The following is a 19,162-nucleotide window of genomic DNA, read 5'->3' as shown; positions in this document are numbered from 1 at the left end:
TTAATCGTCAAGTGCTACCTCTTTATCTGAGGGGAGATGTAAGAAGGGGAGAAGAGGAAGTTCTTAATAAATACTCCATATTTTCTCAGTAAAGTTCAAGGGAAGGTCTTCAGCTGTGAAGGGTCGGGGAGGTGTGTAGGAGCCTTCAATAGAGGGGAAAAGGTTTAGAACAGTAATGAATGGAGTGGAATAGCAATTAGGGAGGAATAAAGGACTGCCTTGCTGCATTGAGAAACCAGTTGAAATTTGGAAACATAAATTATTAGTGGTTCCAGGCAGCACAATTGTTTGACTTTCGCTAGCTCCATTCAGCTGCACTAGTATCACAATTTCCTAAATGATCTCCTCTATTTCAGTCTCTTCCCTTTTTATACGTCCTTCACATAGCTACCAAAATAATTTTCCTAGTGAAAAGGTTACTGAACACGTTCTTCTGCTAAAAACCTTTTTAGTGGCCTCCCACTGTGTGAATGATAAAAAGTACAAATACCATAGCCTGACTGACATACAAGGCCTTTGTCAATCTGGCTCCAAGTTACCTTTTTAGTCTTAGTATACACCCCTCTCCTTCAGACCAGATTGCTGTTGTCAGAATTAGCCTGCCCTTGCCTACCTTGGTGCATTCTTAATCTTTGGGTAGCCTTACTGAAACTCAAATTGTTACCCCTAAAATGGATTTTTTTTCCTATGTTTTTGCCTTTTTGAAATTCTTCTCTTCCTTTAAGCTTCACTTAATTGCCACCTTCTCCACACAGCCCATTCCCAACTAGAATTGAACTTTCCGTCCCTCTTCTGTCATCCTGTTCTGATAATTTTTTTCTTTTTTTTTTCCTTTTTTTTGCTTTTTGGATGGGCAGTTGGGGTTAAGTGACTTGCCCAAGGTCACAGGGCTGGTAAGTGTTAAGTGTCTGAGGCTGGATTTGAACTCAGGTCCTCCTGTCTCCAGGGCCTGTGCTCTATTCACTGTGCCACCTAGCCGCCCCTGTTCTTATATTTCTTAGGCATTTATATTTTAATTTACATTATTTATGCATTTGTTTTACTCTTCTCACCATCATACTAGATGTTTTGCTTCTCATGTACAGAAATCATATCATTTTTCATCTTTGTATTTCTAGTATCAAGCAGAGTGCTTTTGCAGAGAGAGAATTTTTTGTTTGTTTTAATTAATTCAGTAAATGTTTGTTGAGTATCTTACCTTTTCGTTTTTTCTTTGTGGGGAAAAAAAAAAAGATTTGCAAGTCACAGCCCTACCTACTTACAGTGGGTTTAATGGAAAAGAGATCTGTACCCAATAACTACAATTTTTTAAAAAATATCTTTAATTCCTCAGGTCCTCTTGACTTCAGGGCCAATGCTCTGTTCACTGTGACACCTAGTTTCCCCCATGATGACGTCTTTCAAAAAAAAAACAGAGTAGTTTAACTGTCAGTGATCTTTAGAAGATTGTGGAGAACAGAAGTTTTGGAGCAGGGCAAATATCCCATTTTCAAAAGAGGGAAAAGAATGAAGTCTAAAGTGTAAACCAAAAAGTTTGACTTCAGTCCCTGGAAACATTCTAGAATAGAGGTGTTAAACTTGATGCTGCTGGCTGCAAGCAGCCCACAGAACTACTGAATGGGTCCAATAATATTAAAATGTAATTATGAAATGCTCAAATAAAAATATAATACAACATAAAAAAATAAACTTTCTTTAACTCTATATGAATGGCACTTAAGTTTAGTATATAAGTTGAGGGGAGGAAGAGATCACTTCTGGATGGAGTGATTGGAGAGGCTTCATAAGGAGGTGGCATTTTGACTTAGATCTTGGTGGATGGATAGAATTTAACCAGGTACAGAAGAGGGTAGATAGGACATTTCAGATGAAGGAAATGGCATAAACAGTCGAGAGGAATCTCCTTGGATTGTAGAATTCAGCTGGACAGGTAAAGTAAGGCCAGATCATGAAGAGGCTTGTATTTGAGATTAAGTTTGAACTTAATTGGTATATCATAAAGAAACCATTGCAGATTTTTAGTGAGTGACATGAGTCAAGGCATAAGGGGTGTATGTGTGTATTGCATTTACCCAATGTCTGACCTTTTTTTTTTTTTAATTTTGCCTTATATGACAGATTTGGAACATTGCTACCAATAAATTGACTTTCCTCAACTCTTTTAAGATGAAAATGTCTGTCATCCTTGGTATAATCCACATGATATTTGGTGTTACTCTCAGTCTTCTCAACCATACGTGAGTTACTGTTTCCCATATAGGGGCATACTTGGTTAGTAAAATGTCAACATTTCAGGGAGTATTTAACCAGGCCTTTGTTCTTCAGATTTCCTATTCCTTTAATTTCATTTTTCAGAATGAGATTAGCCTACATTCCTCTAAGAATTTACAGCTTGTAGTACTTTTTAAAAAAAATTAGTCTTTTAGTTTGCGTAATATGCAGATGGTTTGTGTTGACACATAATTGTTTTCTACAACCCAGGGGTATACTCTCCCAAGTCCCTTTCTCATTTATATGGTGTGAATGGGGGAGTGGGGAGAGGAGCATAATTTAGAATTCCTTGAGAGTGGGGCTAATGTTTGATTCTGGAATGTTCTTATGATACTAAAGTTTCTTTCTGTTGCTTCTTAATAGTAGTGAAGACAAAACTGGGGAAGAACAAGGGTTATATAGCTCATAGGTACTTTTGTCCAGAGAAAGGTAACACTGCCTTGAGATAACCTGTTCAGTTCTATATCCTTTGTCTTTCCTCTTGCAGTTACTTCAAGAAGCCTCTGAATATCTACCTTGAGTTTATTCCTGAAATTATCTTCATGACCTCGTTGTTTGGCTACTTGGTTATCCTCATTTTTTATAAATGGACAGCCTATGATGCTCATACTTCTAAGGATGCACCAAGCCTTCTGATCCATTTTATAAACATGTTCCTTTTCTCTTACTCGGACTCCAGTAATAAGATGCTTTATTCTGGGCAGGTGGGTCATCACAAGAATGCATCTAGGTCACTCTGACATACTCTGTTATTCAATAAGTAGAAGATCTGGTGTTTTAGACATAGGCGTCTGTGTATTAGTTGTCATTCACTCAGAGCTACGGGACTCGGTGATACAGTGGATAAAATGCTAGACCTGGAGTCAGAAATATCTGATTTCAACTCCTACTTCAGACACTTACTGGTTATGTGACCTGCACAAGTCACTTAACCTCTGTTTGCAACAGTTCCCTCAACTGAAAAATGGGGCTAATAACACCACCTATTTCACAGGGTTGAGATAATATTTGTAAATGAGATAATCTTAGTAAAAGTGCTTAGCATATAGTAGGTGCTTATTATATAAATGCTTATTCCCTTCTCTTTCTTTTCCCTCTTCTTCTATCTTCCAGTTAGAGACTGTACCTTGTACTTTGCAAAAATTAATTCTTTCACTATGGAAAAGGATACTGGCTATTTCAAGTGAAAAATCAAAGTGTAGTGGAAAAAACATGTTGTAGCAGTAGTACAGTTGTCCACTGTAATTGATTTTTTTAAAAAGATAATAAGAATTAAGTTTTGGGGGCATTTCAGAGTAGCCCCTCAGAGTAGTTATCTTCCTAGGATAACTGTAATGTACTGAAACTCAAATTGCTGCACAGTTTGAAAGTCTTGTGAACATTTCATGGTTTGTGGGCCTGACCTTTAGGCTGCTTGTGGAAGTCTGATGCTCCTAGAATTTCTGTGATTTTGACTTGGGGTCCTTGACTGTTCTTAGTGATTGTTGTTCATTCGTTTCAGTCGTGTCCAACTCTTTGTGACCCCATTTGGGGTTTTCTTGGCAGAGATGCTGGAGTGGTTTGTGTTTCCTTCTCCAGCTCATTTTGCAGATGGGGAAACTGAGGCAAACAGGGTTAAGTGACTTGCCCAGGGTTACACAGCTAGTAAGTGTCTGAGGCTGGCTTTGAACTTGGGAAGATGAGTCTTGATAACTACAGGCCTGGTACTCTGCATATGGTGCCACCTAGCTGCTGCCCTCTCATTGTTAGTGCCTCCTGTTTGGGTTTGAATTGTTGATTCAGATCTAGATCCAGACACTCTGTTGAGTTTGTGAAGGTCCAGGTGGCTCCAGATGCTGAAGAGCGCAGGGCTTGTTTGAAGTTTTCCTAAGGAAAGGCCTGAACACTGACTGAAAACTTCCAGTTGTTTGAATAGATTGGACTATGTTGTCTATGGATCTATGAGAAAACATAGCATTTGTCTTAGAGAACATTTGAGTTGTGATTAGAAACTTTGTGTGTTTGATTTTATGGATTTATATGTAGGGTGTTTTGTTCCTCTTCCTTTTTCCTGCAGCAAGGAGTTCAGTGCTTTTTGGTGGTGATTGCAATGCTGTGTGTTCCATGGATGCTGCTGTTTAAGCCACTGATCCTTCGCCATCAATATTTAAGAAGGAAGCATTTGGTAGGTGGCTGATTTTAATGTACTTCTCAAAGCTAGTAGGCTTTTGTCTTTTAAGATCAGCAACTGAACAATTTAATTATATTCAATGATATTGCCTAGAATGCCTTATATATAACGTGTTCTGATATGTCTAATAATCTTGTAAAACAACAGCATATGTGTTTGCCTCTCAGTGCTTTATATTCAGCTTTAAATGGCTCGAATAGAGAAATCAGATCTTCCCTCCATTTCTCTTCCCCTCCCCCCCCCAAAGTCTTTGTTTTATATTTACTCTTATCAGCCTGTGGCCAATGAAAACTAAAAGCATCAGCCAGAGTGGGGCTATAGGCATGGTGAATGGGTGAATTTAGTTTTGTGGTTTGCCTGGGAAACCACAGGGCTAATGCTGAGGCACCACTGTCTGTTAAAATGAGTCAGTAATACTTTCACTGACCAAAACATCCGGGAAAAAGGTTTTATTTGAAGCAGAGCTGATTTTTTTTTTATTTTTAAAGCAGCATACATACTTTTGTATACTTATTGCTAATATACATCTGATTGTTTTTCATTTCTGGCTATATAACGATGTTTAACTCAGGATGCTGCCTGGGAAAACAGGAATGCTTTTATTGCATGACTCTCAAACAGCTTTTGGATTGTTTTGCCCTGTTGCAGAGCTGTGCAGTTACAAGACACTCCCTCTCCCTTCTCTGACCATCTTTCATCTTCTCATGTACCCTCCATTCGTCTCCCATCACTCCCTTACCACCACCAATCTATCCCTCTCCCCCCCTTTTTTTTCTTTCCTCCTCCTTTCTCTTCCATTCACTATCAGGAAGGGCAGCCTGTGGAGGCCCCAGTCAGTCCAACCCAGAACGAGCAGGGACTAGAGGCAGCAGCGGCTGCAACAGTGAGTGGATTGGAAACCAACCAACAATCACTTTTGTGTATTTTTAAAGAGTTTCCTAGTCATGTACCAGAATGCAGAATAACTATACTGAGGGCGTGGGGCATGTATGGCTCTTGGGAAGTATGTCCTGGTTGCTTATTGGGGCCGTGGCAGAAGAGATTTCTACTTCTTGAAAACAAATTCTGATGCCATCAGTATAATTATGACATGCTAAGTTCATATGCCAGGATGAAAGGAAAGTAACTTCTATGAATCTAGTTGTATTCCAGATATAGCCCCATGATCCTAAATCAAGATAACAGCAGTGGGTTAACTCACTTTCATGGTCCTGTATTTTGTTATATAATAAGGAATTTTCAACCTCTAGGCAAGCTTATCTATGTGACTTCTGAATTTACCCTTTCTATATACTTCAGTGATGTTGAGTCATTTGCTACTTCAAGTGATGATAATAGATTCTCTCCAGAGGAGGGTTTTATATGCTTCTTCTACTTTGTGAAAATTTGGGGAGTCCTTATATCCCCAGCCTTTCCTATGAGATTTCTACTATTACACGTGCCATTTTGTGTGTACTGTATATCTGGTAAAATAAATCATTTTGCTGTCTGTCTTAATCCCTCCCTCTCTCTACAACTGCCTAGCTATTCAGCATTAGTTATTTGAAATAAAAATGTTAAATATTTGTTCATAACAAAATTTTTAATAGGATCTTGTCCTGTGACAATTTCCTAATTAACATGGTGTGTTCTAGGAAAGCAATATATGTACACACCTATATTTATTACATATAGAGCAAAAAATGACTCATAAACATACTTCAGTACACCAGTAATATCAAACACCCTTAAAAGAAAAGGAAATGTTTATATCCTTGATGTTATTTACATCAGGTGTTTCTGATCACATTTAAGTTTCTACTAAGCACTAAGCTAAAAAGGTACTGATTATTTAAACTAGGGGTCATTTTAATGCTGATGCTACAGCAATGCTGAACAGTGCCTGCTACATAGCAAGTGACTGATGCAGCATATAGATTCCCTAAAAGTAGAAAATGTAAGGCACATTGCCTTGACATGTCTGTTCATTCTGTAAACTCTTCTTCCTACTTTTCTTAATAATGTTAAGGTTAACTTGTGAGAATATCTTGATCTTGATGCCTTTAGTCTGGCCTCCTCTTCTGTGACTTTCTACTATGTTGTTTTACCTCTGGGTCTGGAAGCCTTTTTACTGATTGACTTTTCTTAACAAAAGCTTTTGCCAAAACATCCATTCCAGGAGGAAAGCAAAAGGTCTTTGGGACTATAATAGTTTAATACATTAGGAACCCTAGGTTAAGAAAACATTTGGGCTGCAGATCCAAACGCTAACATGATTTTGTTATGTTTTATCTTTGTTGTATCTTTTATGTAACAAGTTATTTTGTATTTACCAGTTGTGTGTGTGTCCCCCATACTCTCTCAGTGTTTTTTCCCCTCTGTTCTAAAGAGGCCAGTCAGTGTCTGTTCTGGGATGTCCCATCTGTCTTGATTCTGCTTTGTCTGATGGTTCATGGAAACCTTCACAATCTGCATTCCACTTTAATGAACCCCACCTTTCCCACGTGTTCTTCTCCCCCACTGCTTCTATCCCACAACCTTCTGCCCCAGTCAGAAACTAAAGTTGTATGCCAGATGAAATCACATTTTCTCCCTTCACCGCTGTTCCACTGCCATCTTCTAGGATGTGTACCTTTTCAGTAGCACATCCTAGATCCTGGAACAGTACCAGAGCTGAGGAGTACTGTAAATCCTGGTCAGCAGGCTGTGCTCTGAGCTACATTCTGAAAGGTGTAGTCCAGAGAGGGAATCTGAGGAGAAGTAGCCCAGCTTGCCAGCATTATGGTTAGTGTAGCTGACGTGACTGCTGAACAGAAGAATAGCCCTTCTCTTGTTTGGCCCTTCTGAACTGTCCTATGTGTACAAGAGCTGGAAAGGTTTGCTGGAAGAACAGTCAAACTCAGCCTCTTTAACTTTACAACAGATTGAGGCTGAATGTTGGGGGCCCATAGTTAGGCATAATTCTAATTCTACCCTTGCTTTGCTGTCCTTAGGGGTCATCTCCTACCTCTCTAAACCTGAGTGTTTTTTAATCAAATCGATTTAAGAATTGCTAGCTTAGAGATATTTTTGTGCTGTTGTTGTATGTGGAGGAGCTTACGATCTGACCAAATGCCTATAAAAGGAGCTGTTCTAACCTCTCTAGAATCCTCCATTTAAGGAAGAGTTTTTATTTATTTATTTTTAGCTACTGTATATCCTCCTAGCCAAAGTTCTGTGTGTAATGAGCACGTCTTCTTCCCTGATAGGGGCTGACTTTTTCTCTTGACTTTTTTTTGCTCTGGTGTGTCCATTAGCAGAGAACAATTTTATATATATATACACACACATATATATATATGTGTATATATATACATACATATATATATATATATCTCTGAAAGAACAGTAGGGCTTTAATATATACCTGCCAGAAGTTTATCAGACTGATAGTTACTTGTTGCTTAGCCCACCTAATTTGTATGAAATATCATCTTCAGTGCTACAAAAGCTTGACTCCTTGAAGGTTAATTTGTGACTCGGATCTGTTTATATTAAGCATTTTATTCAAGCAGGTTTCTTGTTGGGTATTGATTATGATGAGGTTTGTTTTTTTCAGATGCAGCAGGCAGAATTACACATTTCTTCAAGAACAGGATGGAGCTATAAATTTAGGTTGGGTTGGAGATGGGGGTGGGGGTTGTTAAATATTCTGTATTTTCACTTTGCTTTTTAAAAAAAAAGTGGGATTTTTTTGTGTGTGTTGTAAGAATGTGATGCTTTTCTGAGGTTTGTATGAACTAACCATCACCCTCTCCCCACTCGATGAATGTCACATTAAAGTCCAGGAAATTCTACTCTTTCTGTTCATCTGTGTAGGGAACTCACAACTTTGGTGGGATCAGGGTGGGCAACGGACCGACTGAGGAGGATGCTGAGATTATTCAGCATGACCAACTCTCCACCCATTCAGAGGACGCAGACGAGGTAAGATCATGAATCTTGGCCTTTAGGACCAGCAAGACAGTGGTGTGAGATTTTTCTTCCTCCACTTTGGACACTTAAGAGGCCTTATTCTCTCTTGGTCTTCTCCCAAATTCAGCCTGGCTTCTGAACTCTTAGAGTTCCATAACATTTCCTAATGGGCTGCTGCACCAGATACCAAGTGCTCCTTACAAGAGCCTCTGGCAGTCTGGGTCCTGATGTCCAGCTTCTTGAGGCTGCATGTTACTGATGGTCTACTCCATGCAAGCCCTGTTGCTTTCTACACTGAAAGTAGAGTGTGGCCCAGCTCCTGAGCTCTCGATGCTAGGAGCACACGCTGCTACTGGTCCAAGGACCATGCATTTCTTCCTGCCTCTGCCATCCCAAGGAGTGTCCAAATTATTTGGTATCAGTAAAATCAAAGCTATTACTCTATTTTATACTGTTCCTGTTGACTTTGATGATCCTGTTCCTTTTACATTTGGAAAAAAAAAAAGACCATCTGCTCAGAAAATGGTGGCATTCTTTTTAGACTAGTCTCTGCAACCTTCGTCCTGGCATCAGTGTTCTTACTTCAGATACTCTGGCTGCAAGCTTTTGTGGAAGTGATTTTCCTCCTTCCCGTAGAAAAACTAAAAATTCATTTGGTTAGGCTAGGAACTACCTACATAGTCATTGTCAGTCCACCACTCTCCAAACACCTGACAGTAAAATGCATCAGAATTGTTAATGACAATGGCTCATCTATTTTTATTGTCCTTTTAAAGTTGATAAGTGATGAGAGTCTAATCAGCATCTGGCTGAATCTCGGGTTTTTATCCTACTCAGCCACTTTCATGATATATCTGAGTGTTGGATTTAAAAAAAAATTTTTTTTGGAAGGGTCAAAGCTCATTTAAAAAAAATCTCTTTATTGTTTCAAAAATCTGTTTATACTGAGGAGAGGCCTCTAGTACATTAACAGCATTTAGCATTGTTTGTCTAACTAAGAGAAGATTCATTAACCATGTGCTCAATTCTTGTAATTGTGTGTTTGGTATGGCCTCACACTAAGTGTAAATTTATGTTTTCAAGCCTACCGAGGATGAAGTGGTAAGACTAAACCTGGCTTTGCATTCATGTTTATCTGGAGCTTCTCTTCCCATCCTTGTGATCATGCCGCATACATATATCCTTGCAGCCTGCATCTCATGGCCATGTCTAACACTTCATAAAATGTGTTCTTAACAGTTAGCTCATCTACATTAACTGCATCTCACATCATTCACCTCTGTCTTTCTGTTTCCTTTGACTTTGCTGATCCAATACCTCTACAGGTCAACTGAGAATGGCTTTTGAAAAAAAACTGCAAGTGATGTCTGTGTTGGCATTCTTGAGACTATTGCCTTGGGGGCTAAATCACATTGACTTCTGTCTTTCTCTCTTGTGATGTTGCAATTCCAATGCCACTAGGAATAATTGTGTTTCCTCCTTGCCACCAAGCGCTTGTAAGCCATTTCTACCATTTCCCCCAGATCTTAGATACAGCCAGCCTTTTTCTGCTCTCATCAGCTTGGTAAAATCCCAATCTGCTCATAATTTATGTTCCTGAATCTCACTCAGCCTGGAGTTCAGCTTTGCCCTCTGTGATACAAGCTGAAGGAGGAAAACTTTTGAGAGGAGTCTTCTCCCCTCAGATTGTCTGACTCCACATCTCCTGTAAACACATTCTTCATAGAAGAGGGGCCCACTATATACTATATACCAAATATACTCAGATTTTTGTGTTAGAGGGAAGAGAAAATTGGCAAAATTCTCAAGTAGCCTATGGATTAGAGGGGCAATATAACTTAACATTCACTTTAATGATGAAGAAAAAGTTTGTGTGTGTGTTTGTGTTTTAAGGACCTCAAAGTTCTTCGAACATTTGCCTTTTCCCCAGATGTTCTCCTTAAAATAGCAAAGTCCAAAAACTTTGTATTCCCTCTTTCCCTCATTTTTACTTCCCAGTTTTCCCTGAGTGGGAAGTGAAGCAGGAGTAAGACCAGGAAAAGTATTTTCTCTTCCTGAAGACTGCATGGTCTTATTTCTAGCATCAAGCAGTCTTTGTGTCACATCTTGGTCAATCTTCTATGGATATTTCATAGCTGATCTATGTGGGAGTGTGTGTGTGTGTGTTGTCCACCCTTTCCCATGTAACACCAGCAACTTGAGTCCCATTTTCTGCCCTTCTTCCTAATTGGGCTGTAACTTCCTTAGTCACTAAAAGCATAAAAATTCCATGTATACATTTCTTCATTTGTTACTGTTACATTAGAATTTACCATCTCAGGAAGACCACCAGTTACATTTTACAAAATCTTTAACCTCCTGGCTTATATACAGGGCCAGCTTCCTTGAGATGGTTAAATACTTATAACATTTAATACTTATTAAGCACCCATGAGTTGGGTCTCTAGAACCAAATCCAGATAATTGAGACAATTATCTGGCTAAGACAAGAAAAAAATATTCTACTTCTGCCTGAGTTTCCCCTATTTCACTTCGGTAAAAACCCAGTTATACTGTTTGGCACTGTTCAGTATTCCCTGGTCATTGGGAATATTTATAGCAATTATGTGTTTTAGGAATAGATGTGAACAATTGACTGTCTAAAGAAATATTTGAAGGTATAGCACACTGCATGGCCTGTTTAATCTTCCATAGAAAAGCCAATATTAGTTACTTCCTCCTCCCTTTCCAATGTGATTGTAATAGAAGAGGCAGTTCCTAAAGGACCAAGGCAGAGGAAACCTTAACCAGTGAGTCTATTTAAAAATACTGAACTCCACAAAGCTGGGATATGATTCCCTTCTGTTGTGGTTTTGGGGGAGCTAGAAAACTGTTTTGAGTTCCTCACCATTCATTGGAGCTGTTAGGGTTTTTGTTTGTTGGTTTGTTCGGAGGTAGCTAAAAAGACTTAAGAAAACTATCCTGGGGAAAGGCTCAGAAACATGCCAGAATGATGTAGCCCAAGGCCAAAGTAAAGCATGCTTTGTTAGATGAACTTTGTCCTAGGATCTGTCTGGACAGGGCCTGTCCTCTTGGGGACATAACAGGATTGCTTTTGCCTTCACAGTTAACTGACTGAACCAGCCCCATATGCATGGGCAGACCTCACATGTCTTCCCACATGTATGTCTGGTGCCCCTTGGGGTGGGGTCACACTCACATTGAAAGAAATAAACTGCAATAGAAAATAGGCTGCACTTTTCCCCAAACTCTAAACGAGGCTCTGACTTTGATCAAGGGGTGGGGGAAATGGTAAGCGCTCTCTTGGAGGCCTATGTGGTCCTGCCTTGCCCAGTGGTGCTGATCTGAGTGTTTGTGAAATTTTAACCTGTGAGTTACGGGAAGTTTTCTCTCCCAGTCTCTTGGTCTGGGGGAAAGTGGTTGTTCTAGGAGGGTAGAGTAGTGGTTCTTTACAGGACTACTTTGTCACTCCACCTGTGCTAGTAGGAAGTGAGTGATGAGTGCTTCTGGTCTTCTGGAAGCCATTATATGCTTTCACTCAGAGCTCAGCCTTATGACCTCTCTGGGAACAGTCCAGAGTCAACTTCTGAGTCCCTGACCCCCTCCCATTGTTTTGAAAATGACTCTGGTTGATTGCAAGGAAACTGACGGGGGAAAAAATGACAGTGGAAGGGGGGGTGGTAAAAGGGAGTGTCATGTTTGGCCTAAACTGAGTACCCAGATAAAATTTTGCAAAATAAATTCTCTGTGTTCTTTCAAAGATCACAAAGAGAGGAGAGGTTGCCTTGCCCTGGAGTAGATGCAGGGCTCTCTCTCACAACTTAGGTTTTTTTCCTTCTCTCCCCTGAGCAGAAGCAGCCTAGGATTAGTCATCTAAGTACAGAAACAGTCAGTCTCCTGATGGCATGTTAAAGGTAAAGCAGTAAACATCAGTGCATCAGACAAAGGTTTCGGGTTCCTTTTCTGGAATCTCTGTGGCATGAAATATCTGGGAAAAAGGTGTCTGTCAACAGAGTTTTATTTATTGAGCATCCCCAGAGCAGAGTCCTGTGCTTGGAATAAAAACTCAAAGCCAATACAGTTCTTGCCTTCATACTTATATTCTGTTAGGATAAAAAATATAATTACTATAGTGTTGAAAGATTAAGACTCAGATTAAGTTTGAAAGACAAACTAGGTTAATCCAGGTAGCTTCTAAGGGAAACCATAATGGAAATTAAGAGCTAGGCTTAACATTACATGCTCATATCTGCTCCAGAGGTGAGTGTCCAGCTATGAGAACTGCAGCCAAGATTTAGTGACTTTGCTCAGGTCACATTGCCAAGGACTCCTCTAATTGCGTGCTGCTCCTTGATGCAGTGTATGGTCTCATAAATTCTTTCTGCTTCCTTTCCCCACAACAGTTTGACTTTGGTGACACCATGGTGCATCAAGCCATCCACACCATTGAATACTGCCTGGGCTGCATCTCTAACACAGCCTCCTACCTTCGGCTCTGGGCCCTCAGCCTTGCTCATGCACGTGAGTATACTGTTCTCCTATGATGAGATGCTACTGGCCAACCCTGATTCCTGGGCAGAACCCTAGAGGGGTATTATAAGTATAATTTCCCAATAGATTGGTTATAAAAGCCTTAGGACTCTTGAGGCTTTGGGCAAAGAAAAAAATGGATCTGAAGCAAAATGCAGGGATAAGTTAGCAACACCTGTTTTCAGCACAGTTTTGCAGTGTTGATATGTCCCCAAGTCCATGGGCACTAGGAGAGTGGAAAGCCTGTCAGGGTAAAATATAGAGCCCTAAGCAAGGGAACTAGGCCTTTACCTCTCAGTGAGCCCCTTGATCACTGACAGTTCACTCTTTCCCTCCTTTTCCAGAGCTATCTGAGGTTCTCTGGACCATGGTGATCCATATTGGTCTGAAGGTGGAGAGTTTAGCAGGAGGTTTGGGCCTGTTCTTCATCTTTGCAGGATTTGCCACGCTGACTGTTGCCATCCTCCTGGTGATGGAGGGCCTTTCTGCCTTCCTCCATGCACTAAGGCTGCACTGGTAAGAGGCTGGGGAGGTTGCAGATAAGGTGGGGAAAACCCCATTATTGTTGATACCATTGAGATGAAAATCCAAGGCTCCTTGAGGGAGGAAAGCCTTCTGACCTCCCAGGTCATATACCTGTTCCCTTTGGAAATTTTAAGCATTTTTCTCCTTCCTTCAGGGTGGAATTTTGTTCTGTCCTGGGGAACTGACTTTTACCTCTTCATAGATTATTTAGAAATGCTTGGCAGGAAAACTACCCAAAAAAATCCTGAGCCTACTTTGGAAAAGCATCTCAGCCTTCCATTAGCCCAGTGAAATTTCCTTGGTGGAGATTATCATATTGCCCATTCTTGTCTTTGTGTTTTTCCAGTACCGCATAAAATTCTCACTTGAAAGAATTTTGCCTGATTCTTGCTCGAGTGTTTGCTATTGTTGGGGTGGCTAGGTGGTGCACTGGCCCTGGAGTCAGGAGGACCTGAGTTCAAATCCGACCTCAGACACTTAACACAAAAACTAGCCATGTGACCTTGGGCAAGTTACTTAACCCATATTGCCCTACCTTCCCCCCTCCAAAAAGAAAAAAAACAAAAAAAAGTGTTTGCTATTGTCATCCTAAGGAAATGCAGGCCATAGTATAAATGATTTTTCAGGTGTTTCACAAGTAATTGGCTCTCTAGGTTTCCACCTATAGATCTGTTAATATATTCTTCTGTAAATATAAGAACTTGCCTTTGCAAGGAGAAGCTCCGAGTTAAATTAAGAGGAAACATAGAAATGGCCATCAGAAACTAGGCCCTCACTTGGTCTCTGCAGCTTGGCTTGGTATGTGTGCTTTAATATGGTTTTAGGAAGAAAGGGTGGTTTTGTGTTTTGTTTTGTTTTTGTAGAATCAAGCTTGTAGCACTTTGACTCTTGGTAGATCTGGCTAGCCTAGCCCTTCCTCCTTTGTGTAGCAAAAAGAATACTGTTTGGTGGAATGGTCCAACTTCTGCCAGAGCATGGGAGCTCCTGTGTGTGCTGGTTCAAAGTCATGAGTCAGGAGAACTAGTCTCATCTCTGCCACACTTTGGGTGACCCTAATTAGACCTGTCATTTTCCTTCCCTGGGCCACAGCTTTCTACTATTTGAAATGAGATTGTGGCCTCTAAGGTCTCTTCTGACACTACCATTCCATAGGGCCCCCAATCTGAGTTCTGACTCTCCCCAGAGGGCTCTGGCTATTTCTGTATTTGAAGTAAAATTTACAATCTTAGCCTGACACCTTTTCCCTTCTTGGTAGGTGTGTTAACCTCTTATCTTTGCTTTAATCTGGTTTGGCCCTAGCTGAAGCTGTTGTGCTATATTCAGCTATTTATTTGTCTGATGTGAGAGTGAAGAGTGAAGTGTGAGATGTGAAGCTTGCTGTGATTTGTTTTGCCAGCTCATTCCTTTAAGAAAGTTTGGTCTGCTGTTTCTACAACACTCCCACCCTTTGCTGCTTTGGCTTCATTTTTTTCCTCTCTCCTCCCTCATTCCCCTACCTCTCCCCTAGTTGCCATCCCACACTCTTCCATTTGGAATAAAACTACAGTGTTAAGAGTAGCAAATTATTTTTTAAAGGCACATCACCCCATTCTTGGCTTATCAGCTCTTTTCCCCATCATACTTCCTTAGGCACTTGATGTAAAAGGAACATCTGAGTAACCAGCATGTGGTGACTCACAGCAGCATGAATCACATTTTCTCACCCTCCCTGGCTTCCTTCCCTTCCTATTCATTCCACTGTCTCTTTTGCCTCCTGGACTCAAGGAGCAATCATCTCTTCTCTTCATGTTCTATCTTAAATTTCTGGCTGCTTCCTTTGCTTCAGTCATCACAGGGCCAGGAGAGAGAGCAGTGAGCCTCTGCCTGGTGAAGCCAGGAGAAAGAAGAGTTCCTTTGTGCACACTTATTGGCTTTAGTATCATTATTATTCTTACTTTTGTTTTAGTATGTTAGAACTGATTCTAGGTAGAGTGGAGTTTTAGATGGTAGTTGACTCTCCTGGCCAGAAGGATTGTGCCTGTTCTATGCTCGGCTAAGGGACTTGATTTCAAGTTTTCTCTTATGAACAAGCCTGAGAGAAGTTGCAAGCCCTAATAGATAGAACCAAGTATTTTCAATTTATTGAGAAAACAGATCCCATTAGTCAAAGACAGGGCATGGTATTTTGTGACCTCCAGGCTCAGTGTGAAAATTGCACCCTCTATCTGTTTCTGTCCCTTGGAAGTGTTGTAACCAACATGGCTTGATTTATCACAACATAAACCCCTACCTGATATGATGAGCAGAATTTTCTGATATTAAAGATGTATATTTATGATCTTTTTAATAATTCACAATTATATAGTCTATGATAGTTTACCAGCTAGCTCTGGACAGAGATCATCAGGGTAAAAAGACTTGCCCATGATCACAGAGCTAGTGAGAAAGGCAGGACTCAAATCCAGGTTATAGGTTCCTAGATTAGAGATGGGAAGGGTCAGAAAGGTTGTCTGCTCCAACGACCTCCTTTTACAGTTGAGGAAACTAAGACCCAGAGAGGTTCATGGTTGAACCATGTTGAACAAGCTAGTAAGTGACTGAAATTTGAACTCAGGCCCTCAGAGGCACTCTTTCTTTGTTGTTCTTTCTCTATGTGTTCCTTCCCCAAGAGACTATCTACCTTGCCTATCCTAGTGCAAATACCTTTCAGAAGTACTAGCTGATACATAAGGGGAAGAGGAAAGCCAAACCAAAAACTTCGCTTTGCAACATTTCTTAAGAATCCAGTTATTGTCCCTTCTCTCATTTTTCCCAGTCATTTAGTACCATCTCCAGGAAGTTTCCATTGGCTGGGTTGGAGAATCCCCTTCCTATCCACTCCACAAGAATGTTGTTGTGGGTCCTGTGCCCCTTCCCCCACTCCCCCAGCTTGGATGTGTTTCAGTAACTTCATGGTATTCCTAGGATCTCCCAAGTTGAGACAGGGTTGCTGGAAGAATTCTGACTTGTGGCCATCTTGGAAGGGCCAAAGAACAGCTACTTCAGCTGGGTACAGCTATAGAGATATTCCTGCTGTGTTCCCTGACATCCTCCAGGGTAGGGTTTGTACCACTTGCAGTTCAGATCGTGTATCCTGGTTTTCACTCACAGGATTACCCTATTATGCAATTTCTGGGCCTGTCAGTGACAGCAGGAAAAAGCATAACTTTTGATTCCCTGTCGTGTGAAGTTTGTGGTCTGAGGGGTGGGAGCCAGGAATCTGAAGGTTGTGCACTGAGGGAAGGCCTGTGTTTGGCAATAGGAGCCAGCACTGGTGTGGAACAGTATCTGAGACGCTCAAGGGACTATTTCTGAGAGTCATCGGTTCTCCTATTTCATGAATACTCCTTCCCCTTGAACTACAGTTTGTACTTTTACCTTTCTCCTTCCTTCTTGCCTTCCACGCCTGCTATCACATCTCTTAGCAGACATTTGGAATGATGTGACCTTATTAACAAAAATTCAAAATAATTCTTTCTTGTAAAGATAGTGTCTCATTAGAGAAAACTGAAAAATGATTCAGAAACAGGAGTACTGAGACTTAAACTGACAAGTTGTTTTTTTTTTTTCCAGAAAGGTCATTATATATAGCCCTCCTCATCTCAGGCATTTCTTTCTCCTTCTTTTTCTCCTTCCATCTCTCTTATTCCTCCCATACATCCTCTGGTTGATGGGTAAGAGGAATAATTTGAGACTAATTTATTATAAGCCATTGATGGCCCTTGGGCTCCAAGAGACTGTTGAATAGGTGTGGGAACAGTTTCCCAACATGATGTTGGGGGTGGAATAGGGTTAAGAAGAAGGAAATTATATTGAAGCTTAGCCTGGGAAGGATATTTTCTGAACATATGGGTCATGAACCCAGATAACCCATGTTACACACCCAGAGAGAGTAGTACAATACTGGAGGACTTACCAGAACTAGAGGCCCCTGCTCAAGAACATGCTATTTCCTGTGCTATCCCAGACATGATCTCTGAGTGTGAGTGCATTTGGGTCTTCTGAGTCACATATATTGATATACACCCAGGGCTGAAGCCTGGTAAGAATCTACAGAGAGACATGTTGAACTTCCTCAGGTCCTCCTGCAACTACATGCAGAATTTCTGGTAGAGGGGCAGCCAGTGGCTCAGCGAGTAAGAGCACCGGCCCCAGAGTCGGGATGACCTGAGGATCGAATCCAGGCTCAGATACTTAGCACAACACCCAGAAATAACCGGCAATGTAAACTTGAGCAAGTTACTTAACCCCAATTGCTTTAAAAAAAGAAAAAAAAAGAATTCCTGGTAGAAATTTAGAGGGGTAGGAGTGGTCAGAGTGGGCCCCCACAGAACAATTTGCAGCATGTCCCTAGCTGGTGGAAAAACTGACTAGGCAGCAAGCTATGGCCTTACCCCACCCAGTCCCAGAGGACTTTGTGTTTGTTCTTTCTCAGGAAGCACACGTTTCCCTCACAGGAGAAAGAGAGAGCTTTCCAGCTCTGTGCTATGGAGAACAGGGTGGTGGGGCAGGGAGGTGAAGTCAGGTTGGCTCCAGGCCCAGTTGGTTCCCTTTAAGATCCTCATTATCATTTTGGGGCTAAGGGAAATATTCTTCCAGCTTCCTGATGCCAGAATTAGTTCCTTGGTCTGGGAGCGCCTTTTATTCCAAACTGTGTAACCCCAGTGAATCACTAATACATAAATGTAAACTGGGTGTCCAGCCTGCTTTTCTCCTGATATTGGAAGATGACTGACAGCTGACTCCAAGCTGGCCTGGAGCAGCTTGTGTTCAGGATGGGGGTTGGGGGTTGAGGAGCGGGGTCCTTCCGTACTTCCAGTAGGACTACTTGTCTATCTTCTCTCACCACTGTGTATATATAATACTTTATATGTAGTCCAGACCTTTTAGCTTCTGCCCCTTTTCCCCTTAAGCTGCAATCTCCAATTTATTATCCTATTCTTTATCTTTTCTGACTCCAAAATGAAAGATATTACCCTGCTATGTAGGTGAAGCAACAGCATGAAGGTCTATGGAGGGTGGCATGCGGTACCAGGATGGGGGGAAAGGAAGACATCTTACAGCCAAGCCCTTGCTTCACTCATGTATTACAGCTTTAGAAATATTTGTATTGATTAAGTCAGTTTATGTTAGTTCACTGGGGATAGTAGCACCTCCTGAAGCAGTGTTTGGCCCCAAGGGCAGTGATATGACTAGTTCAATGCCTAATCAAGTGAAGAGGAACTCAGTCCAAGCTGCTTATAGTAAAACTCTATGACTTCCTAGGAGTATCTGGGACCCTGGCAGAGCCTTTGTGGAATGTGGGGGGAAGGCAACACATTCTCTCAGGTGGAAAATTCTACTCTTCTACCCATGAGGCCTGACCTAGGAGCTCAGCAACCCCAGTGGCCTCATAGAGTACAAAGAAAGTACAACCAAGGAAAAGCCTACCTCCATCTCTTCACCCACCCTTGTTTTCTCATAGCTTTTCTGGGATTTCAGTGGAGGAATCCCTCAGTTAGGGTTGGAGGATGATGGAGAAAAGGAACCCCTGTGTCTGATAGGGTCTGAGATCAGCTCCTATAAAGGAATTCATCTCCTCAGTGTTATTCCCCAACTTATGGGTTCCTGAACCCCTGGGTCTTAAATTCCCAGATGGAAAATATTCCTTAGAAGCTGCACATGCCTGTCTCTCTCTCTCCTCTCTCTCTCTCTCTCTCTCTCTCTCTCTCTCTC

At 41.2% G+C, this 19,162-nt stretch overlaps 1 protein-coding gene across 6 annotated transcripts in view; it reads left to right on the top strand.

Moving 5' to 3' along the window:
* Positions 1-19,162, top strand: part of ATP6V0A1 (ATPase H+ transporting V0 subunit a1) — a 63,332-nt gene that overhangs the window by 40,582 nt on the left and 3,588 nt on the right. For 3 of the 6 annotated variants that reach the window (XM_069067668.1, XM_069067665.1, XM_069067666.1), the window contains exons 15-21: positions 2,119-2,237; positions 2,759-2,975; positions 4,328-4,435; positions 8,279-8,386; positions 9,458-9,475; positions 12,778-12,895; positions 13,249-13,420. In XM_069067668.1, the coding sequence (XP_068923769.1) occupies positions 2,119-2,237; positions 2,759-2,975; positions 4,328-4,435; positions 8,279-8,386; positions 9,458-9,475; positions 12,778-12,895; positions 13,249-13,420 (860 nt within the window). Of the gene's footprint in view, positions 1-2,118; positions 2,238-2,758; positions 2,976-4,327; positions 4,436-5,249; positions 5,325-8,278; positions 8,387-9,457; positions 9,476-12,777; positions 12,896-13,248; positions 13,421-19,162 lie in introns of all 6 variants that reach the window. The other 3 variants (XM_069067669.1, XM_069067667.1, XM_069067670.1) reach the window with 2 other exon arrangements.

Source organism: Petaurus breviceps, unplaced genomic scaffold (assembly GCF_028583685.1).
Source record: "Petaurus breviceps papuanus isolate PSGF00001 unplaced genomic scaffold, PetGlider_PUasm1.0 90750, whole genome shotgun sequence".
NCBI lineage: Eukaryota > Metazoa > Chordata > Mammalia > Diprotodontia > Petauridae > Petaurus > Petaurus breviceps.
This window is presented reverse-complemented; position numbering and strand designations above follow the sequence as displayed.